Raw genomic sequence first — 23,799 nt, forward strand, 5'->3', positions numbered from 1 at the left:
AGCCTTCCCCATCACAGCCATCGCCCTGTATCTCTTTTCAGTTTCTTGTCATAACTGTGCCCTGGCGCAGCCTTCCCGACCCAGGGTCACAGAGCAAGAAGCTGTCTGGAGCTTGCTGATGTAATGAGGAGAGGCCAGGAGAAAGCTGAGACTGGAGTCTGACAAACCCTAAATAGTGCCAGATGCTGGGCTGATGAGATAGCCAGTGAGACCTGGAGCAGTAGACTTGTGTGTGTGTGTGAGCCTCATTCTTTTTTTTATCTTAACCAAAGAACCCTACAAAATTTCAAAGCCAGATGTGAACCCCATGTGTATTTAAAAATGTGCCTCATCACTGCACACAGGAACATGCCATATAGTCACCTTTTTCGGGTCACCTATAGATTTTGTATGCATTATTAGGTTTCAACAGATGCAAACTAAGAAGAGCTATTACAAACTGTTTTATGCTGATGCCCAACTTCAAGTGAGACATGATAAAAATATATATTTGGATTTTCTTTTTTCTCATTTTAAAGTTATGTTTTTGATTATTTTTTTTGAGTGAAATGCTGAATTGCTAAATCTTTTTTGAAAATTTTCTGTGATCAGGGAAAACACCTTGCCTAATGGATCCCACATTTCATTATGTGTACAATCCTAGCCATACTGACTTGACCAGGGCCAAGATTTTAATTCTGAGTAGTTTAATAAGGGCCAATAAACTTAGCTCTGCCCTGTTGAGAGCTGGTTGAAGCATAAAAATACTCCAGGACCCTTCAGTGGTTAATGCAGTTTTGCTCCTTCCTGGGAATGTTTTGAAGGTAGCAGTGTTGTTTTGATAATGGACAACATTTGAAATCTCACAGTTCCAGTGCGTTGTTAAAATAGCTCTTTGTTAATGTGTATTTTCCTGTGAGAGCTGCTACGTATAGAAAGTTCTTGTGACACAGCATTTTTAATCCAGGCAGCACATCTTCCTAGAATGCATTTGTAAATAACTGCCAAATAAGAAAAAATATGGTTTTAGATTATGATTATTATGATTGCATTGACTGATGTAACATTTTTGCTTTTTGACCCAAATCTGAGCAAGAAGATGCTCAAGGCGACCAATACCTTTGCAGATAGAAGTGCTTTTTCACTCTAGTTTCCTCATGTGTAGTATCAGCTCATTTCTTAAGGGTGTGTTTAAAAAATAATGAACAACCTCCACAGCGTATGTCCAGGAGTGAGAGAGTCAAGCTCTGGCATCAAACTGAAGGGATTAAGGCTGACCCAAGGGAGTGAGTTGAAGCTGCAGGGAAACATAACCCAGATGGCACCCTCCTCTCTTTGGTAATAGGGAGCAGGGCCTGGAATGTCTGCAGAGAAAACACTGATGTCTGCACTGTGCTTTGAAGGCTGTTGGCTCATGGTGAGGGCTTCTCTTTGTGCTCCGGCAGGATTTCCGGGACGCGGTGGCACACGCCTCTAGGCAGCTCGGGAAGCCTGTGATTGAGGACAGAATCCTGAATCAGATCCTGTACTACCTACCTCAGCTGTACGAGCTCAACCGGGACCTCCTGAGGGAGCTGGAGGAGCGATTGTCTCATTGGTGACTATCAGTGAAGGAGCACCGCTCCTTTGATGTAGTTAAGATTTGTCTGTGGGGTTTTAAAGACTCCACGTGACCACAGTCTGACTCTCGTTTGTTTTTCACATGCCTTCATAAATGACAGAATTGGCTTTGAAGGTACAGGGGTACCTTTCCGTTTTGCTGTTTGATTTGGCACTGAGTGGCATCCAGAAGGCATGTCAGCACATGCTTTAAGCAACCACACTTTTTTGTTTAAAACATAGGTTTCAGTTGAAAGTTCTTGTTTCTGCGTGTGCGTGGGCACGATAAATGGACTGCATGAGAGGAACAGGAGGCTTTCATGAAAATTGATTTGCCTTTCCAAGATAGTTGAAGTTTACTCACCAGACAGTGCTGATGGGCAGTCCTGCTGGAGTCCATTCTCAGTTACACTGGTGGGTGGACCTAAGCCAGCCAAAGAAAGTGTACAGACAGAGGCACTGAAATGAGTAAAGACTGTAATCCTGAGCGAGACACCATCTTGAAGTTTGAAGATCTGTTTCCCTGGAAATCCAGCTTGTTTTAATGTGTTCAAATGGTTCCAGATCATTTGACTGAATCAAGTGGTTGCGATCTAACTCCAAATTAGCATGCAGAAGTGTGCCTGGTTAGACTTTTCACAATAGCTCATGAGCTGAACGCCTGTCTGCTGGACTGTTTTGTTCAGAAATCAACTGTCACATCTTACCGTGAAGATGATCGATATCTTGCTGCAAGGTTAGCATGTATACCTTTTTGTGACTAATTGCTCTGTTCTTGTTTCTAGGCTTGAACATCAAAGAATTGCTGACATATTTGTGAAAAAGGGCCCCTACTTAAAGATGTACTCAACTTACATCAAAGAATTTGATAAAAATATTGCGCTGTTAGATGAACAGTGTAAGAAGAACGCAGGTTTTGCCTCGGTAGTGAAAGACTTTGAGGTACTGTGTTCTTTTTTAACATATATCCTATTTTGTAACTTTTTAGCAGTTGTCATTTTTACGTAAGACTTTAGAGACCACTCTCTAATTTGATTTTTTTTTTTTCTGCTGGGTCTTGGGTTGAGCCCTTATAGGGTGAAAGTGAAAAGACATTCAAATTTTCCAAAGTAATTAGTGATGCTGGCTGCCAAAAGACTTTCGTTTTCAGAAAATTCAGTACTTGCTACAAGTTGTATCAAAGGCATACTAGCAAAATCACCAGTTGCTTTTTTGGGCTTGGTCTCTTGACCATAATGCAAAGATTAACTGTCTTATTTTAAGCAGGTTGATTTTTCCACCACAATACAGGGTAGTAGCTTACTCATGGGAATCATATTTCATTTCAGTTAGAAACATACAAAAGTGAGTCTTAACAGTCTACATATTTGTAGAAGCTTTTAAATCCAGCACATGCAACAATCAGTTGAAAGCTGATTCATGTCGCTAAAAGCAATGCCAGATTTTTACATAATCCTCTTAAATCAGAAAGGAGATCAGAACACGATCCACACAGTCTATGAATTTACCTCCTATGATGCAAGCTTCCCCTTGAGTAATCTCTTCTCTGCTAGTTTACAAATCCTTAAAAAGGCTATTTAGAGCAGGCAAAGGAAGAGCTTGAGGTAGAGTCCACAAGTGCAGTAAGAAGTCTTCAAGGACTCAGTGTTTCTGATACATGTTATTTTGAAGGCAAACTCAAGATAATTGTTTTTTTTTTTTTTTTTAAAGCATGGATCTTTTAATTGTGTGTTGTCTTTAGATGTTTGGATTAATTAAAACTCCTTGAGTGGTTACTGCTCTCTTCTCTGCCTTTCCTCCTAATGGACATTTACAGTGATTACAAATTAGCATGTCTTTGCAACTGCCCTTTCCTTTATTTCTGGGAGGATCCACTTCTCTCCTTTATAAGCAAAATAACCTATTTTGAATTCACAGAGAGTATGGATGTTTACTGATGTCTTTTAACTCATGATTAATTTTACATACATCTTCCACACAGGGAAATACTTGCTTTGTGGTGCAGTGTAATGCTACAGTAGTCACACCTTTAAGATCAGCTTATCTGATATTGTCGACAACTCTTTGTAGTTCAGTTTGCTTTTACTGGAGCCCTTGACTACCATAGAATTGTTGCTTATGTTGACTGTTTCTTTCAGATGAGCCCCCGCTGTGCTAGTCTGGCCCTCAAGCACTATCTGCTCAAGCCAGTTCAGAGGATTCCCCAGTACAGACTCCTTTTGACAGGTACAGCCAAGCTTTTATACAATCTTAAGAAACCAGTGTTCGTGTATTCCAGAAAACGTGTTTTCGGGCGGTTGTATCCATCTGCAAAGCATGTTTCTCTGACCTCAGTTATATAAAGCTTTTTTGAAAATGCAGCATGGGCTTGGAGGCTTTCTTTGGTAACACAGACTGCAACAAGATTCACAAGTGAAATGCTAATATTCCCAGCGTTGTGGTGTGTTCCCCAGTGGTAAATTCAGTGGTACTTGGAAAACATGAAATTGTTGGTGTTTTTCGCTTGTTTCTGTGGTAATTAAAGACAGTAATTTTCTTACTGAGGGTTGGAAAGCTCCCCTTTTGAATTTTTTTTTTTTTTTTAATGAAAAATAGTAGTATGGAAAACTAGAAACGAGGAGGAACTGAAAGATTTGTCTGTGCATCTGTAAGCTTTTCTTGCAAGTAGTTTCTCCATTTCTCTCCTGCCCATGTGTTTTGACTTTGAAAACCTTTCTCCTTTAAAAAAAAGAAGTGTGGGTTTGGTAAATGTTAACTGTTAAGCACTCAAGACTTGTTGCAGGGGCATGACCTGGTACAGGACTACAAAATCTGGGCTCTGTACTGGGCTTTGGCACTGGCATGTCTAGGTGACCTTGAGGAAGTTGTCTCCTTGATGCAGTACTTTCATTTTCTGTAAAAGGAGTGCAGTGGTGTGGGCCTCTCCTTTGTGAAGTATTTTGAGATGTGTTTGTTGTAAGAGGGGGATGGCTCCTGTAAGGATTTGGAAATACTTAAGGCATTGTTTTTGGAAGTTGCTTCTTGATGACCTATTTAAAAATAGCCTCTGTTTATGCAGTAACTGCAAAATAAAATGCTGTATGACCCTTTGTTTGGCTCGGTAGCAGCTTGTTGGCGTTTCCCCAGCAAGTACTTAGACTAGTGATGCTGTGGGAGATACAAACTTCAGCGCTGTGGAGAAGTTGCTAAGTTATTAACCTGAACTGTTTTCTTTTTAATTGTCTCATGGAAGTCACAGTTGGGAAAAAGGGGTTAAAAGCCTTTATCAAACAAACAACTTTGTGGGAGAAAATATTAGTGTCTTTTAATTGATAAAATTAAAACCACAAGAAGGCATTTGAGGAGTTGCTTTATTTTATAAGGACGCTGGCTCAAGGCATTGTGTAGGCTTGCTATGTATCCCTCAATCAGTGGAGATGCCTTGGATAAGTTCAAAGGTTTCCAATAAAAAGGCGGAACAGGGGAACAATTCCTTTGTCAATATACATAGCAAAGTGAGAGATGTCAGTGATGAATGGCACAGAAACACTACTACTATGAAGTAGAAGGAGACTTCTTTGTAACTGTTAATTGTCATTATGGCAGGGAGCAGCTGTTTTAGACAAGACCTGAAAATCTCATCCTTTGTTGGCTGGCTTATGTGGAGTTCTGGCTGGGGCCACCCAACTTTAATAAAATCTGTAAACACACATGCTATTTACATGAATTGGATTGCAGTGCTGGTTACTGCTTTAGAAAAATAAATTTCTCATGTCCCATGAGAGGAATGAAAGAGATCAGACTAAAAAATGAATTATGCTGTGGCAGGGGGCTTTTATTTTGGATCTCTTTCATTTTTGCTGTGTTCAATTATTCACGCCATTTCACACTGTCTTCTGAGATTTTCACTCTCCTATATCTCAGTGGATGACTTCTCCACATTGTTACCTTCTAGCAGCTCTGTATAATACTGAGTTATCTCTGAACAAAGCCTTTGGAGGATATACCGAGTATTCGGCTCTGCAGTTGGAGTGAGCAAAACAAAAGTGATGCTGCAGTGATGCAGCAGCAGCCCCAGGCAGAGACAATGGGCATCTGTGTGTGGCTGAGGAGGGGGCAGTGGCTTAGAGGAGAAAAAACAATCCAGGAAACGAAGCTGCAAGGCCTGAGTCAGCAGGGATTTCTTGCTATTTAGATGCTGTGTCGGTAGGACAGCTTTGTACTAGTAACCTGCTGCTACAAGATTGTTGCTGTGCTCTGAAGTATAGTTGCTTTTGTGCTAACAAAAGGAGCAGGTGGACTTAGAAATCTGGCAAGGAGAGGCACAACTCAGCTGTATTTCTATTTAATTATACAGCTTTTCCATCCCACCAAGGAAAATTCCCCTTTCCCACATAACCCTGAGCTCTATACAGCAAATATTAACTGGGTTGCTGGGGAGGTTAATTAGAGACTTCGTATTTTTAACAGGAAGAAATGAAGGTGAGGTGAATCTCTCCTCCAGAAAATCTGGTTTGAGTAGAAGACTTGTACAATACAAGCAAGCACTTCCCTGTCATATGATAAGTTTCTATCCTCTTTTTCACAACACAAGGCTTGTAGAGAGAGAGATGGTGTCTCTTGTTATCCTCAGCTGAGTGATGGGAGGCTGAGGGCGATTGAAAAATCCGCTTTTGAGCGCACACTGCTCTTTCACAGCTCAGAAATAGAATTGTCAGACTTGAGGCCAATTCCATTTTGAGAATGAATGCTTTGAGTTCAATGTAATTAAATTGGACAATTTGAGACAAGAAGTAGTTAATGAAGCAGAAGAGTAGAAGTGATAGCTACTGGCCTCTAGCATGAAGGAAAAATGAATTACTGGCTTCTGTCAGGTGGATGGAAGGCATAAGAACAATTTGTCGTAAACCAATGCTTGTGTGTTGATTTTTGTTGTGTTTTGGGGTATGTAGCAAAATTATGAATTTTAATTTTTAAATCTACCTTTCTGAAGACATGTTTAAGGTCTGCCTTCAGAATATAAGTAGAGGAAGAAGTCAGACAAAAATTAGCATGTTTTCTATTAAAAAGCCTTTCTCTGGTAGTGTGGTTCTTTTCACAGAATCACAGAATCACCAGGGTTGGAAAAGACCTTCAAGATCACCCAGTCCAACCATCCACCCATCACCAATAGCTCTCACTAAACCATGTCCCTCAACACAAAATGCAAACATTCCTTGAACACCTGCAGGGTCTGTGACTCCACCACCTCCCTGGGCAGCCCATTCCAGTGCCTGACCACTCTTTCAGAGAAGTAGTATTTCCCAATGTAAATACTTGTATTCCTCTTGAAGTGGTTTGTGTAAATTAATGCATGCATCTTGTTTACATGAAGTCAGTTATTCTATGGCATGAAATGTAGTATTTGGGTGACCAGGGATTTTGGATGGGTTTTCTCTTCTCATGGAGATATGTTGATACGATTTGTTTTGCTAGGATGGCCTCTTTGCTGTGTTGTGATCAATGGGAGGCTTGCATTGTCATGCAGCTGGGAGGTTGCTATCAGTTGTGAAACAGAGATTGCGACTTGCTTGGGTGTTAGTCAGACTTCTGTGCCATTTACAATGCTACAGTTCTCTTTCAGCGCTCTTTAATTTAAAAATAATCTTTCCACCTAATTTCCTGCACAGTCTCAACTTCTGTTTTATTGTTACATCGCTTGTACTGTTCTCTATTACATTAAAGCAGGTCCGTGCTTACTGTCAGATTTGTCCTAGGATGATCGGTATGATCATCTCCTTTCTGTTTAAACCAACAGAAGGAAACCCCGGTGCTGAGGGTCTGACGCTGTTGATAGTTTTAATATTATTAATATGATTTATATTTTATTCTGCAGTTGTGGAAAGCGGTCCGTAATGTATATGTGTTTCATGTTTTCACCCAGAAACCAGTGTCTCGTGTAGAACAACTCTGAGTAAAATGTCTGAATAACTGAAGTACATTTCAAAGGGGAAAAAATTTGGCGAAGAACACAGATACCATTCCACCTTAGTATTTAACTTCTGTATTTATTTTATCTAGGAATGTTTTTGCTAAATCTGTTCATGTCTGTGAAATAGTCTGTTTGCAGAGCTTAAGGCAGTACCTCCAGACAGTTGTTGCAAAGCACAGAATTTCCAGTGTGTATGCGCAGAAGAAACTAAAACAGTCCATCACACTGCTTCTCTGAAGCTGAGTTTTAGCTGTTTACTTGCCAGATACACATAAAGAGATCAAAATTACTTATTTACCACTTCCAGGATTTTGCAGCCGGAAGTTTTTTTGTCTGTTTCCGTCTTGCAGTACAAGAGCTGCCTTCCTTTTTAAATACAGAATTTTAAATGGTTGCAGTTATCATAGAATCATAGAAATGTTTGGGTTGGAAGGGACCCTTAAGATCACCCAGTTCCAACTCCCCTGCTATAGGCAGGGACACCTCCCTCTAGATCAGGTTGCTATGTTAAAATCTCTCTTTAATTTTCCCTCTGTTATCTGTGGATATGATTTAAAGTGCTAATACGTACAGTTGAAAACAAAACCCCACAAATGGTATGAGGTGAAGTATTGTTCTTTGGGGGAATGTGTCATAAGGCAGGAATGTGCCAAGAAGCAATTAGCTCCCGTGTTGGGTCTCTGGTTTTAAGTTTTCAGTGCAGTTACTTTGAATATTAAATTGGATGTTTCCATGTACTAGAAAGTGCCAGTGGAGCATTTGCAGATTAGTGAATTACATCCACCTGACCTCTTGTTCCCAGTCCTCAAAGAAGTGACTCTGTGGCTGGCAGTTTTAAGAAGCTGTAGTTTCTGTATAAGCTGTAGGGACTCACGCTTTTATGCTGGGAGGTGTCTCCTGGAGCCCTTTGTTCTGGCTCTGGTGGAGGCTGAGTTGCAATATAACTTCAGTCTGTTTTCTTTATGAAAGGTGCCCATGATGCTCACTCAGCCTGGGCGGTAACGTGCAGCTCCTACTTAATGACACTGAGGCAGGGGAGAGCAGCTGCTGTGTGTGTGTGAAGTGGGTTCCTGCAGGAACCAAGTTAAAAACCATGCGGACACCTCTCAGTTCCTTGTAAAATACCTCCTGTTGGTTTTAGTCTTATGCCAGTTTCTTACAAACACAACCCAAGCTGAGACAAGGTGAACTCATTTTTTAGCGGAACATGTGTGCACCTAAGTGCTGCGCTTGAAGGTCTGGTAGATACTACAGGAAAAGATGTGGAGACACGTGAAGGATGCAGTTTTATGGAGCTGGAAAAGTTTGTGCCATGTCAGGCTCATGTTAAAATCGGGCGCTGGCCGTTCCCTGATAAGGATCAGCCAGAACCTGAAGTGGAGCAGCAGGCTGTGGGTGTTCCCAGGCCCAGCCAGACCTCCCAGCGCTCCCACCCCCCTGCTCACCCACAGCTGCCCCCAGCAAGGCCCTGCTCCTTCATCCCAACCTGCTCTTCATGCTTCTCTTGGATCCTCCCTTAGGTCTTTGCCAAAACATAAAGCTTCAGTGCCAAATATTTTTCTTCCCGTAGTTTTGTTTGTCTCAAAGCTTTCATGAACTGACAAGATTTCTCGCTCTTCGTGGTGTTTCGACTGCAGAAACGCATTTCATAATTCCCTTATTTTGCATAAGGAAACCATTACAGTATTCTGAGTGCTCTCTGAGGGGCATGCATGAAGCAAGACGTCCTATGAAGGCAGGAACAATTGGCTCTCGATCCTTCTTGAGTGAAAGGATGAATCTGGGTAGGGCATACATCTGGGAGCTGAATTCTTTCACTCCTACATGAGACGTGTACAACTGCTAAGCTGAAATTGAACATTTCCTAGATCATATACAATCCATTTTCTCTAAATCAGCCAGAATGTGAATACCTCATTTAAAAGACAATTATGAATTAGTATTTGTTGATAATATCAACCTGAAACCTGTATTCCCTTGGAAGTGCCTTAGAAAGTTGTGTTTCTTTCAAATTTAAGCAGTTCGGAGCTGTACTGAGGCCATGTGTTTGCCTTTGACAGGATAGCATACTTTTTGGTGAACTAGACACAAGACCAGGGAATGGAATCTCAGGAGGGATGTTTTCTCATATTGTCAGACATTTGGAGTTAATTTTATCTGAGTAAAATAGATGAAAAAACTACTGTCTTGAATGTACTGAGAGTGCCACCTCGTGGTTGAAGAACTAAATTTGCAATTGAAAACCAACAGTTCCTGTGAAAACATCTAAACTGGCTTATAATTTGTGAGAATAATTTATAAACTTATAATTTTTTAACTGAAAAATATTGATCATAATCAGATTTGCTGTATTGGGTTACTTTTTTTCTCAGCTCCTGTAGATAATTATCTATAATAATCTTCAGAAGATTATCTATAATCTTCAAACTTTCTTGTGTCATCTTAATTATAAATGATTGCAAGTGTGTACTTGTCTTCCATCCGCTTGTTTTGTTTTGTTCCAGAATAATACTCACAAATATCACTTCCCTTTAGAGAAAGTCACTGCTTTTTTGTTCTTCCCTGAGCAAGATATCATTATATACTTTCATTGTGGAAATGCTACTTTTCCTTATGTTATTACCTGGACAAATTTAAAAGGTTACGTGGTGATAGACCTTTGTGGCATAGGTGTGCCTGAAAAGCAGATTGCTAGGAAAATGTTGGGTTTTAATGCTTTCTGATGCTGTTTATTTCTTTAACAAAAATGCCCCTGTTATTTTTCTTTATACAGATTATTTAAAAAACCTTTTAGAAGAATCTGCAGATTATAGGGATACTCAAGGTAAATATCCCTTTATTCTTAAGAAACAACAACTTATGTAAATATGACAAAGTTTCTAAATCTTAAATGCATGCAGAATGCTAAGCTGGTAAGTAGAAATGTTTTCTGTTCCGAGTTGTACACGCGCTTAGTCTAAATGCCTCTGCTGCTCAGCAGTCCTAGGAGTGCTTCTAGACAGTGTTTCCATTCCGTTTGCATGAGGCCCAGTTATTTATGTTGTTCTCTTCGATGGCATTTGTGCAAGCCCATATCTTCAGGAGGGCTGCACAGATGTAGCTGGTAGGAATGCACTACATGAGTGCCTTGGATGTGCTGAGCCAAGTTCACTGTCCTACAGCTATGTCTCTTGGTATTAGTGCCATAACATTTATGAATATTTATCATTCTCAAGACGTTTAGATATATTTGTTTATTTGACAGTGGTGAAAATATAATCCCAAAAATGTTTTAAATGACTCTATCAGAGTCTTGAGGTTTGTCTTGCACTTCTTATAGTTGCGAACAAGCTGATGCCTGCACTGTGTGATAAGCAACTGAGCGTTTTAGAAAGTCAACTTAAAAGAAGTATGTTTTATGTAACGTTTTCTTGTGATTTCTCCAGCTTCTGTGTTTCTTGTTTTTTTTAATGGTGGTACACTCCACAGTATTTTTGTCTCACTGCTTATGCTGAAGATAAAAGCAGAAACTTAATTGTAACAATGTATGTAATTTTATGTATGATAGTATATGTATGATAGTTTATGTTTGATAGTCAGGCTTTGAAACTGATTAAGAAAATCTGCTCCTTACTCAGTAAAATCTTTGTTGTGATAATTAAATTCCTTTTGACCTTGCTTTGTTGTTTAATTCAATTTAGGGAAAAAAAAAAAAAAAAAAAAGGAGGAAAAAAGACAAAGGTTTGGATATGATTAGCATTTTTGGAAAAAAACAACACAATTCTTCCTGATGACCTTTGAATAAGTTATTCCAGCTAAGTGATATAGGAAGTGGAATGTTCTTCCCTTCCAAAAAGCAGTTTGCTTGTGGACTTTTTGATGCTATAGATTATTTTGGTTTGTTGTTTAGATTTGTTTAGAGTCTTGGCTCTGTAAGTAGCTCTGAAATCTTGGAAGTTTCTCTTCAATAACCAGCCAATTTTCTGTAACATTCTTCAGTTTTTCTAAGTCAACAAGTACAGTTTTAAGTTTTTGATAGATAGAATAGCTGATAGAAGAAGGAAAGTATAACAACAACAACAAAAAAAGTCAGGTACTCATTCCTTTCTTCGTGGATTTAGTTAAATTTCCCTTGGCTTCATTTTCTTTCAAGCTAAGGAAGCTGGAGAGTGTTTTGGATGGAGCAGCTCCAGAACTTCCTAGTAGGAGACTACTAGCTGTTTTTCAGCAGGGCTCAGTTAATAACATGATGTTTAAATCTAAACTTAATTTTTTATCTAATGCTTGCTCTGTGCTCTGTGTTTTCACAGTTAGACTCCTGTACTCACATTTGCTTTATTTAAATTCTCCTTAGACTGACTTAGGAGGAGATTTTAGTTCATATTCATACTTTGCTTTAGTTTCATATGTAGCTTCATAACCTTCTGAACCATTTGGTTCAAAAATCTGCATCTTTTAATGTGCTTTCTTTCTGAATGTGGACTCATCAAGAAGGAAGTACATATAGTCTAAAGTGCTAACAGTGTGGTGATATCTTAAAAAACAAAACACCTACAGCAACTCAAGGCTTTGGTATAACTGGGTTGGTGGGCTTCTCTGAGTATTTTTAAGCAATGTTTACTTGGAGTGTTTAACTGCATTTATTTATTTGCAGTGTTGAACTGTTTCTCAGTGCTAAATGACATTTTATCAGTGCAGTTGTGCTAGCTTTCAATTAAATGAGGTTTATTTTTCCTACATAAATCAATCACAGGTTTTTGGATAAGATCCTTAAATGGGTTCTGTGTAATACACAGAGTTGCTGTTCAATAACTTACATAATGCTTTTACATAACTCCTTTTTTGCAGTTACAGCTAAATGCATATTTCAGCAGAGTTGCTAGTTATTAAATATCAGTACTTAATAAAATCCCTCTTCATAACTCTTCTATTTCAGAGATTTTTTTTCTTCCAGTCTGAAGTTTAGAAGCTTGAACTTTATACTGTTACCTCAAAGAACCACAAAACTAAAGGCAGAAGAAAGAAATCACAAGAATTTGGATAATTTTTCTAGGCAGCCTTCCATGACTGGCACTGGGGGCAGTTTTGTAAAACTGAAAAAGCTTAATTAACCTCTATATAGTCTAAGTTAAAATGTTGTTGATGTTTCTGCTCTAAGTAGAGACGTTGAAATTAAAGCAGTCCTTGATGTGAGAAACTAAGAATTAATTTTGCTTGTAAACAGCTTTATTAGCTATAGGAAACGATTGATGTTGTGCCTGTTAGTTGAGGCAATGATTTGGTAGGGCACACCTGCGAAACCATGATCCAAAGCTTCTGGGATCCACAGGAAGCACTCTGCAGTTCAGTCAGGTCCTTAAATCTTGCCACAGTGTAGAAGGGGAATATTTTTATGGACATGGCTAGTGGGTGTGGTGGTGATGGGCTGACGGTTGGACTAGATGATCTTAGAGGTCTTTTCTGACCTTAATGATTCTATGATTCTACATTTTTTCACGGGATTTCCATGACACCAGTGCTAACTGGTCTACATGACACATTGTTTCTTCACTCTTCAGATGCTCTAGCTGTTGTCATAGAAGTCGCAAACCATGCCAATGACATCATGAAGCAAGGAGTAAGTATTTTGACTTAGGAAGTTAGCTAATTAAAGCCTTTTCTGTTATTTAAAAAGGAAAACTACTTATCTTTTTTTTCCTCTGTAGGATAACTTTCAGAAACTCATGCAGATTCAGTACAGTCTAAATGGACACCATGAGATTGTACAGCCAGGAAGGGTAAGTCCTCCAGATGGCATTCAGATGATTGTAACAAAAGTGACATGGGTGACGTGCCAACACAGTACTGAAACTGACACATATGGAGGAGAGAAATGATCCATCACTTTATTTGGTGCTGACAGTCAAATGAATTCTATCTCCCCACATGTATAATTATTTTATTTTATTTTTTAAAAAACATGTATCTGATGAAAACTTACATTTTTTAGAATGTGATTCTCTGCCTGATCTTGCAGACAGTGTTTTTCCTCAAACATAACCTTTTATTTGTCATAGTTTCAAATGCAGCATGGAAAATCAATGCAACCACTCAGTCCTTTAGCTTTTAGGGAGAGTTACAGATGAACAGCCTTTTTGAGGAGGGACACCATGAATCACAAAGCTTCTACAGCATTTCAGGTGTAATAATTAAAAAAAAAAAAGAAATAAGGAACGTATCAGCTCGTTTATACAGCTTATGCCTTGAAAAACTGAGTTTTGAATTGCTTGTTTTAATGTGCTAGATATTTCTGAAGGAAGGAACGCTGATGAAGCTGTCTCGAAAGGTCATGCAGCCACGGATGTTTTTTCTGGTAAGATGGTGTGCATATTGCTGTGTGCCTAACGCCAGTGTAATTTTGAGGGATTGAAGTGCTGCACCACAAATGTGAAGAAGTAGTAAAACTTCAGGGAGGGGAAAAAATGACCATTTGTTGCTGTTACACTTGCTCAATCTAGTTTAGACAGATTGCTGCATAAGCAGTAACATTTTAATAGAAAGCAATTTCTCAACAAAAAGTACTGTTTTGAACAGTGCTTGTTTAAAATTTCAGTAGTTTTATGGGAAGACATTATCTGAAACACTAAAACAATTACTCCATCCCACTTGTACCAGATTGTAAACCTACAGCTCAGCTGCTACTATTGCAGCCTTGCCTCCCTCCTCCTTTTGCCTCCCAAGTGGAGCACTGAGTTGGAAGCAAAGTGCTGGCTTCTCTTCCTGTCCTGCTGTTGTTTTGTTTTAGAACTTCTGCGCGTTTCTGAAGTTTCTGTTTCCAGTTGAATATTTGTTTCTCTCCTCTATTTAGACAGCAAAACAACTGTTACTGTGTTTAGTTTGTGACATTATTGGCCCAGGGTCTTGCCTGAAATCTGGCTTTCAGTTATCGCAGGACAAGTATTTCCCTAGATGGTCATGAAGTTTGCATTCTAAGCTTGGAAGTGCCTGTCTTGTTCTCTGGAGATGAGTTTGTAGCATGCAGAGGACTGATGTAGGCAGTAATTTTAATTGATCATGTTGTGTAGGCTCTTGAAACCTTTGGTTATGTTTCAAAGAGCCTCATAGCAAAAACTCTTGAGACAGTTCAGTCTCCTGATCTGTGTTTATGTTTAGTAAACAAAGCCTGGACCCATGTGTTGAACAACACAGGAAATAAAGCATCTGACAGCTGAGCAGTAGGTGTATTAAATGAAGCTAAGTCTGGTAGAACTGAGCACATTTAAACTGGTAAATTTCATAGAGACAAACAATAATTTATGGTTATCTATAGAATCATAAATTAATATCTTAATTCTGCCATCTCCTAGTTTCTGGAATATTTTACATTGTTTTGAGGGTTAATTCTATTAACCTCAATTAACCTAATTCTGAAGTTGTTATGCAATACAGTTGTGTACAAGAGAAACATTTTTGTTCTTCTTAACAGCATGTTCTTTGACATCTGTGTACTGTTTGCTCATTGCCAAATGTATATTTACATAAGGAAGGATATAAATAGATACCTATTGTTATCTGAATTTTTGCTAGAAAATGTTTCTTGGGGTCTGTGGAATAATAAGATGTAGAAGATGCCCTCTTGGACAGCTGAATTTAGAGCTTTGTACTTTCTGCAAAATGCATCTGAAATTATCAGTCTCTAAACAGTCTTTAGTCGTTAATAAGTGTTGCTTCTGCTTTACAGTTTAATGATGCCCTGTTGTATACTACTCCAGTTCAGTCAGGGATGTACAAACTCAACAACATGCTGTCATTGGCTGGAATGAAGGTGAGTCATTTGCTAAAACAAGTCTTTCTCTAAATGTGTTTAAACTTAGGTCTTCAAATTTTCAAAAGGCAGCTATATTTATTGTTGGAAAGAGATACTAAAGATGCTTGCATTGCAGAGCAGTTCTACAGGCATAAAGTTTCTTGCAAAATACTGTTGGAGTACTGTCTTACGTTTTCCTAATAACTGTGTTGTCACAGGATCATCTTACCTGCATTTCATCCAGAGCTGGCTTACTCAGAAGTAGTCTGCCTGCTTTTTTTGTATTATACCATGTTTAAACTGCCTATCTTCTGTTTTGCGAATGCTTTTTCTTGATGACACCCAGAGATCAGGTACCTTTACCTGAGAAACATTCTGGTGGTCAGAACTCCATGGTTTACAGAGACCTGCTAAGAGGGAGAGAAGATACGGCTTTTGATTCTGAGTCTTTGTGAAAAGCATCAAAGATAAGCCAACCCCTGTAGGTAGTAACAAGGAGCATGTATGCCATGGATTGACCCAATCTCTGGCATGACAGTGAGAACAACAAACCACCGCCTCAGGAATCAAGTGTCTCATCTCTGGTTCTGTCAGAAATGAGCACCGAGTTCAGCTAGAATGCAGATCTGGCTCCCAGGCCTGAGCTTTCACAGGCAGAGCTGCAGCCTCTCTTCTGCCAGCAGATGTCTCATCATGGCTCAGAAACCCTTAACTTTTAAAATCTTGCGTGTTTGAAACTTGGTATCTCAGAAGAATCACGAGATGCAGCCCATGGGGATATCAGACAGATGCCCATGTAGGGCGCACCAGTGGCCTGTGTGTTGTCCTGCAGTGTGCTTTTTTGCAGAGATGCAGGAGAAGCTTACAAGATGCTGGGCCTGAGAATATTGAAGCACATCAGGAGGTGTCTGACAGCCCCTGAACTTCATTCCCTTGTAATCTTCTGTCTTCCTATGTTGCCACAGTGAAATAAAATGGTGGGCACTCTGTACTCTTACTGCAATCCTTGGCTCTAAGGATGTTGTACAATCTCATCCCTGTAAGATCTGCCCTTTCTATGGTAAACATATGAGACTTTCCAATAAATAAAAATAAAGCAGCATGAAAGTACCATGTCAGTTTGAATGTAAGCCTTTTTTTTTTTCTCTTGACTGAAGGTTAAAAAGCCATCCCAGGAAGCTTATCAGAATGAACTGAACATAGAAAGTGTAGAGAGATCCTTCATTCTTTCAGCAAGGTGAGTCTCATGAACTCATAATGACTTTAAAAGTATGTGATTTCAAACAAGCCTCAAAAGTTTTTTAACCTAAGCTCATTACAGCTTGTTCCACACTTACATAATGAAAAGTTACTCCTTGCTTGTGTTGCTGTGGAAGGATAGAGAGACTGACAGATGGATTTCTAGAAATAAAGTGAGCTTTGTTCTAAATTCCTTTTGTTCACATTTAAAAACTGATTTTGAATATTTAGTCTTTTTTTAATGGGCGGGCAGAAAGGACACCCATTGTACATAATCAGATTCACAGATATCACATGAATGTGTAGTCTGTAATACAGTCCACTCTGACCTGTAAGGAAGATTCCCTGTTGTAAAGTAATAGATGGAAATGCAAAATCTGTAATAAACGTGGCTGGTATTTGAGCAATCTAGGCTTAAGGCTTGCTCAGCTGGTAGGGATTCTGCTGTCTTCAACAGAGCAAACTGATAATCAGATGGAACAAAACTCTTTGATTTTTCTTCCTTCTCAGCTTTGCTGCACCTTCAAAAACTTTTAAGTAAATTGAAATATTATCCTCTCACTGCATTTCTTTGTGATGAAAAAGTGTTAAAATTCACTTCAGTTAATGTTAGGCTTTGCTTTTCTGTATGTTTTTTTCTTCCAGAGTGATTGATATTCTGTGTCATTGCATTAGCAGCACAGGATATGGGGCATATCAATACACTTTGACATTTCTGTTAACTGATAAAAGTTGTAAGTCGTCATTCTGGTCATCTAGCTAAAATAACAGCGTAATTCAGGACATGAGAAATGGATCTCAGTGAAGTGCTGAATGGGACATGAAATTACGGAAATGAAAGAAAGAACAGGAATGAAGCTTTTCCTTACCAGATAAATACATTTTCCATCTAACAGCCACTGAACTGGAGTTGTTCTGGTCTACGGTCAGTGAGCTGCCTCTGACAAAGACCTGGTTTGGGGATTGTTGCTTTCACTGTGTTTGGAGTTTGATACAGTCTGTCACTTGTGACAGTGCTGATATCGATGAAAAAAGACATGTTTTCTCTTTTATTTAGCAAAGCTGAGCGTAGACTGCTGCTTTCTTTGTGACCTTGTAAATACTGACATTAGGATGTCTGCTGAGAGATAGCAGTATCTCTAGCTGAGGGCCAAACCAAGGTTAGCCTTGGCAGAGCAGCCAGAGGAAGCAGCTCAGTTGTGTCTGGGCAGTAGTTATTTATAACAACAGGCTTGAAAGAAGTATTGATGTATTTCCCAACAAATTTTTATGAATGTTTCTCATGATTCTTTTGAACAAAGATGCATTTCATGTTTAATGTATGGTTCTGCACCACTGTTACATGAGCAGCTCTGTCCTGCTTAGGTGCCTTAGTCACTAGATTTTGCACACACACACAAAGATGTTTGTAATGTAAAAAGTAATGTAGAAAGGTTAATTGGATCTTGTGAAAAGATGATCATCTTGAAATACATATATTTTTATAGAAGAGGTTAGCCTCTTCTTTTTGAGGAGCTGATTAAATGGTAAATTGAAAGTAATTCCTATGAAATACATGCTGGTGCACGAGGGAAAACCTGTAACTTTCCATTATGCTGAGTGCCATTTGTGACACACTTTCCACTTGTCCTTTTCCTAAATTCCTGAAATCAGCCTCATGTTACCAACTAAAATTGCTTTGAATAGCTCTTTCTTTCTTACGCTGTCAACATTCCATTTGGAGAGCATTTGTTTCTGTTATTTTTGAATTTATTGGAAATTGTGTGCGTGTGCAAGAGCCCAAAGTTGCACAGCCGTGACACGGAGAGATTGCACTTTGTTGGGATGAAAGAGAAGTTGGGGGATCCAGGTGTGAATGAGGACTTTCTGATTGTTATTTGTCTGTAAATAAGGCCTGGCTTTGTTGTTTTTAGCAGTAGCTGTTTGCATGTGCTTGTGGCATTGCTCCCATGATAAATAGCACAAGTGTGTAGAGAGTTGGTATCTTGTTAATACAGACTGCATCTTCCATTTGATTCCTCATTCCTATATAGTAAAAAAATCTCTATTACAAAACACTTTAAATTAACCTTACAGATATCAGGGACAAGCGTATATTTTTTCAGATAATAAACATGATATTAAGTGTACACCAAAGAAGAGACTTTGAAATAACTCTGGGGGGGAGCAATTAAGCTAGTGAAAAATAGCTAGTAATATAGTAATATTTAATAGTAGTATATAAGAGTAGTATTATAGTAGTATGTAATAGCTAGTAATAACTAGTAAGCCAGTTAATGACAAAAGCACAGATTAATGCCCAAAGAAGAGGCTTTCTTGCTTCAGGTTTAATTTTGCTGACTGCAGTAGCATTCTGCTTTTTCTAGTCTGGGTCGAGGTTTCAGCTTTCTCAGGTTGTCTGTAGGAACGTGGATTATTTTACATGTTACAAAGCAGCACAGTACTAGTAATCTCGTAATAAAAACAAAAAATAAAACAAAAACGGAAAAAAACAACAAGAATATCTACATGATACAGTACAGTGCAGAAGTAAAGTGTAGGTCCTGAAAACAACGGACCAGCTTGCATGCTACAAGGCCAGCTGGCCCTACCTCTCCCTGCCAGAGCAGGCAGCCTGAGCTGGGTCCTCTCCTGACCAAAAGGCAGCTCATGCAGGACTGGTGCAACTGTGAGAGGAGCCCGAGGGCCCTGAGCCTGGAAACAACAGGGGTGTCCTCCTGGGACCCCTCATAGCTTGGCTGCGTGGAGCAGCTGCAACGTGTGCTCCTCACACGTGGCTGCCAGAAACAGCAATGGTTGGGACTCTGCAGTCTGTTTAAGTGTTCTGCTGTTTTATTAGCTAAGGTTTTAAAGAGATGGGTAAAATTAAGAAAACTCTGTTATTTTAGTGGACAAGGCAGCTTTAGGAAGGATGCAACCACTGCTGCCAAGGAGGTGGCGGTGCTGTGCGGCTGAGAGGGACGGCAGGAGCACTGCCCGTTGTGATGCTGCTGTGACATCAGCCTGGTTCCTAATGAAACCACCTTTGCTCTCAAGTTTTAGAGAACTGTAAACAGCCCTAAAGGCCTGGTGCCAGCAGGCCTACTGAGTGTATGCTCCCAAGGAAAAGGTTAGGACCTAAGCCATGAAACCCCATCTGTAACGCTCCACACGTGGCTGCAGGATGCTTAATCTGCAACGCTTGAACCAGCTTTATTTAATATAGCTTTAAGAACATAAATAATGTAACCAGATTTTGAAAAAGCCAGAGGAATTGGTTGGAATTAAGAATGTTATGTAGCTAATGCTACATCCTTCTTAGCAAATGAGGAAGTAAGGGTAAATACACTGAACAAAATGTTCTACCCGGATTGTGAGATATTAAGGCAGCCAATAACACATTGCTTTGCCCTTGCTTCTATCTTATTTCCTCTCCTTTTGTTCTGATTTTGTTGATGTGTGCACTCAATCATGTTTTCCCCTGTGCCTTGCAGGCTTCTCCTGCATTGCCTTATGAGATTTGTCCTGTGAAACTATATAGTACCCAGTTTCATGCAGGTCAAAACCTCAACTCAAAATATAAAGAATCAAAGCTTTCAAATTCAGCTACAACAGGCATTAAATAATAATAATTAATGTCACACCCAAATATTTGCTTTCCTCTTCCCTAACTCTCCTTTTTTGTGTGCCTCATGTTCAATTTCTTGCTAAAAAAAAAAAGAGATAGATATAGATATGTGATACTATTTAAGAAGTGAGGAATAAGACACGTGGTTGATAGACACTTCTGGTTTAAATGTCAGAAGCCCTTTCTAAGCTGGTGTTGCATCTTAAACAAGCAGCCCTGCTCTTCCACTGCCAGACTGCATTCTCCTCCTCCTGGCTCCCACTCCTTTGTGCTGGCCCAGGCAATTGCTCAGTGGTCTGACGAGCCCAGGCAGTAAATTGATCTTGAGGAAGAGCTTGCTTCAGTTTGAATTGGTTTCCCAGTCCAATTTACTGCATTTAGATCCCACTGTGTAGCCATGTGTACGTACGTTCTGGCACAAGGGAGAAGGTAAGTCCTCATGGCTGAAAGGTAAGCTGCGCTTTGGTCATCAGACAGAGGATGTTTCTCTCTGTAGGCTGGCTAATCCAATGGAAAATTTTGGAGAAAAAAAAAAAATTAAAGTGGCTTAATTCTTCTATGAAGACTTTATAGGAGTAAAGAGTCAGCAGCACAGGACTGGAGAAAAAAACTACATTTTTGGGGAAAAAGTTTGGGGTTTCACAGGGTATAACAGACTGCACCATGGGATGGAAGGGGGGAAAATACTTAAAATACTTGCTGACATTTCAGATTCCTTCTTAAGATGAAAACCTGTGCTTGTGTTCTGGGAGCTCCATTCACACCAGTGGTACTCAAGCAGTTCATGGGTACATGGAGGAAGAGGAGGAAGAAAGGATGTACAAACCTTGAAGCAATCATAGGCTATCATGGGAGGAAGAAAAGGAGGAAAGGAATCCACATTATAACAACAGACTGGGGATCATTTTTCATTATTAACACAAATAACTGGCACCGTGCAGTTGGCTTAAATATATTTATATATATAATATATATAAAAGTAATACTAGTTTATAGTTCCTATATTTCCTATAGTTCATAGGAACTGGAGACTGGAAACTGCAAGAGAATTAAATCAATGTGTAGTAAAGGTAACAGAATTCTAAACAGCACTCATTTCTTAGTTTTAAATGTTAATAAATTGATTTTTTTTTTAACCCAACAGTTCTGCTACAGAAAGAGATGAATGGTTAGAAGCTATCTCCAGGTCAATTGAAGACTATACAAAAAAGAGAATCACGTTTAATCCTAGCAAAAGTCTTGAAGAGGTATATCACACTATTATTGTAGCCCATTTTGTTTCCTTTTTAAATAAAAAGTTTATTTGCAGCTTTCTAGAGAAGCAAGAGGCTTCCCATGATAAATAACAGAACATTAATTGATAATAGGTGATGACAGAACAGAATGGTGTTTCATAACACTATCTAGTTCAGAAATTTAAAATTACCTACTTCCAAAAAACCCAAACCAGCCTTCTCAGTTCCCTCTGTAACCCTGAAAACAGAAAGATAATTGGGAAAGATTTTAAAACATAGCAGCTGTTGATAGAAATAGGCTGGTAAAGCTCGGCAGTCACACAGCCTTTTTGAGCAAATGAAATACCACTCTGTCTTTAAGCTTGCATTACGGTGGTCACTAGTGAGATGGTAGATAATGTTAAGGCCATGGCAATTTATAAGAGAAGGCTTTCCAACATTAAGAGAGTTAACCTATGATTACTGGTAAGTACTTGTGTTATTTTTCACCACTGAATGTATGTGTTCTGCCTATGTTCTCTTAGGCAGATACTGAGAAGCAGGAAGAAACTAGCCCACTAGGATCAAAGGCTCCTATCTGGATTCCTGATACTAGAGCCACTATGTGTATGATCTGTACAAGTGAGTTCACACTGACATGGAGAAGGCATCACTGCAGGGCGTGTGGAAAGGTTGGACAATTTTCTCAATAGCTTTTCTTTAACTTATTTGGGTTCCTGTGTGTTAAGTACAGGCAGAGCCTGATTGCACTGCAGCAACTGTTGTGGGAACAATTGTATGGATCAAAACCAGCTTGTTTAGTGTAGAGAACAAGGTTGAGACAGACCAATAAATCTGGTACATGTTTCTTAGTTTGCATTTTGGGATAGTATTTATGTTTGTCTCCTGCTTCTGCAATTGCACAGTACAAACCAAGAATGTTAGCTAAAATGTTCAAAGTATCTTCCTCACTAATTTGTAGGCTAAGAAAAAAAATGTTTTCTAAAGTTAGACCAAATTTATCCTATATTTAATTGGTATGAAATGCAGATATATCTAGAGAATGTTTATTTTCTTGTGTTAACCAAATATGAATATGGGCTCAGTGCAGTTGAGACATCTGTGGTAAAGTTTCAAGAGAGCAATGTCTACTTTGGTTATTCTTTTAAAATTTTCTGCATATAATGGTTATATATGGTTAAATAACGCAGTAAGCTTAATTCACTTTTCATTAATTATTAACAATGGCTTATTAGGGGGCTGTAAGAAAGAAGGACAGACTCTTTAGCAGGATCTGTTGTATTAGGACAAGGGGAAATGGTTTAAAACTAAAAGAGGAGAGATTTAGATTAGATAAAAGAAAAAGGGTTTTTCTGATGAGCACTGGATCAGATTGCCTAGAGAGGTGGTGGATGCCTCATCCCTGGCAACATTCAATGTCAGGCTGGATGGGGCTCTGTGCAACCTGATCAGCTGTAGGTGTCCCTGTTCACTATAGGGGAGTTGGACTAGATGACCTTCAAAAGTCCCTTTCAACTCCGATGATTCTGTGATTAACTTATGTGATTGAGTTAACTTTTTTTTAGTATTTAGAGGAGAGAAGGGCAATATATTGAACATAGGGACCAGCCAAGGTCTTAAACCATTTTCAGTGTAAAACAGTGCCTGTTTGAGGTTCAGTTCTTATCAGTACTGAAGTAAATATCTTTGAGCATTTGTTGATTTACAGGTGCATATCATGTGCAGTCATGGTTCTGTTTGTTTCCAGATTGTCTGTCAAGCTTGTTCATCAAATAAACATGGTTTAGACTATATGAAAAACCAGCCAGCAAGAGTATGTGATCATTGCTTCAGAGAGCTACAAAAACAAGGTAAAGAAAATGTGCACAAAACTGTCTTATCTCCCTGCTCTTTACTATCATCTTGTGTGCCTCGTCATTACAGCTGTGTTCAAATGCCTAGTTCTGCTAGTGTCTGGAGAGCTATAAGCAGCTCAGATGACAGGATCCCAAACACATTTCTGTGGAGTAAGCTAGGAAGTGAATTTGCAATACATTTATTCATCCTTTCTTTCTGAGGTAACTTGTGTTACATTACTTTTCATTTATGACAGGATAGAAGTGTACACTGAAGTCCTTACAACTTACCATGACCTCCCCTCAGTGAGTTTGGATGTACTTCTATCCTCCGTAACTTGTATGCCTCTAGACTACATTTTTACCATTGAAGCTGCTGAGATAGCTGAAATTCTGGGTGAGGTGGGGATCCAGTCCTGTCTCACAAGCCTTGCTCTGAATTCCGACCAAAGATTACAGTATAGGACACACAAATGAGGGACAGGCAGGGACTGAAATTGTTCACTACCCATTTCTCTGGCAGAAGCTCCAAGTTGACAGTAGCTCTGTAGGGTATCAGAGGAAATAAGTGATGCCCCAGTGAAATAATC

General features: G+C 39.2%; 1 protein-coding gene across 1 annotated transcript in view; it reads left to right on the plus strand.

Moving 5' to 3' along the window:
* The window catches only part of FGD6 (FYVE, RhoGEF and PH domain containing 6), a gene marked incomplete at both ends in the record, with an annotated part of 64,149 nt that overhangs the window by 34,927 nt on the left and 5,423 nt on the right, over positions 1 to 23,799 (plus strand). The window contains 12 exons of the mRNA XM_079533028.1: positions 1,425 to 1,576; positions 2,364 to 2,520; positions 3,717 to 3,804; positions 10,302 to 10,352; positions 13,066 to 13,124; positions 13,213 to 13,284; positions 13,791 to 13,859; positions 15,228 to 15,311; positions 16,451 to 16,530; positions 21,284 to 21,386; positions 21,899 to 22,045; positions 23,122 to 23,224. Coding sequence (XP_079389154.1) covers positions 1,425 to 1,576; positions 2,364 to 2,520; positions 3,717 to 3,804; positions 10,302 to 10,352; positions 13,066 to 13,124; positions 13,213 to 13,284; positions 13,791 to 13,859; positions 15,228 to 15,311; positions 16,451 to 16,530; positions 21,284 to 21,386; positions 21,899 to 22,045; positions 23,122 to 23,224 — 1,165 coding nt within the window. The remainder of the gene's footprint in view (positions 1 to 1,424; positions 1,577 to 2,363; positions 2,521 to 3,716; positions 3,805 to 10,301; positions 10,353 to 13,065; positions 13,125 to 13,212; positions 13,285 to 13,790; positions 13,860 to 15,227; positions 15,312 to 16,450; positions 16,531 to 21,283; positions 21,387 to 21,898; positions 22,046 to 23,121; positions 23,225 to 23,799) is intronic.

Source organism: Tetrao urogallus, assembly GCF_951394365.1.
Source record: "Tetrao urogallus genome assembly, chromosome: 1".
Taxonomy (NCBI): domain Eukaryota; kingdom Metazoa; phylum Chordata; class Aves; order Galliformes; family Phasianidae; genus Tetrao; species Tetrao urogallus.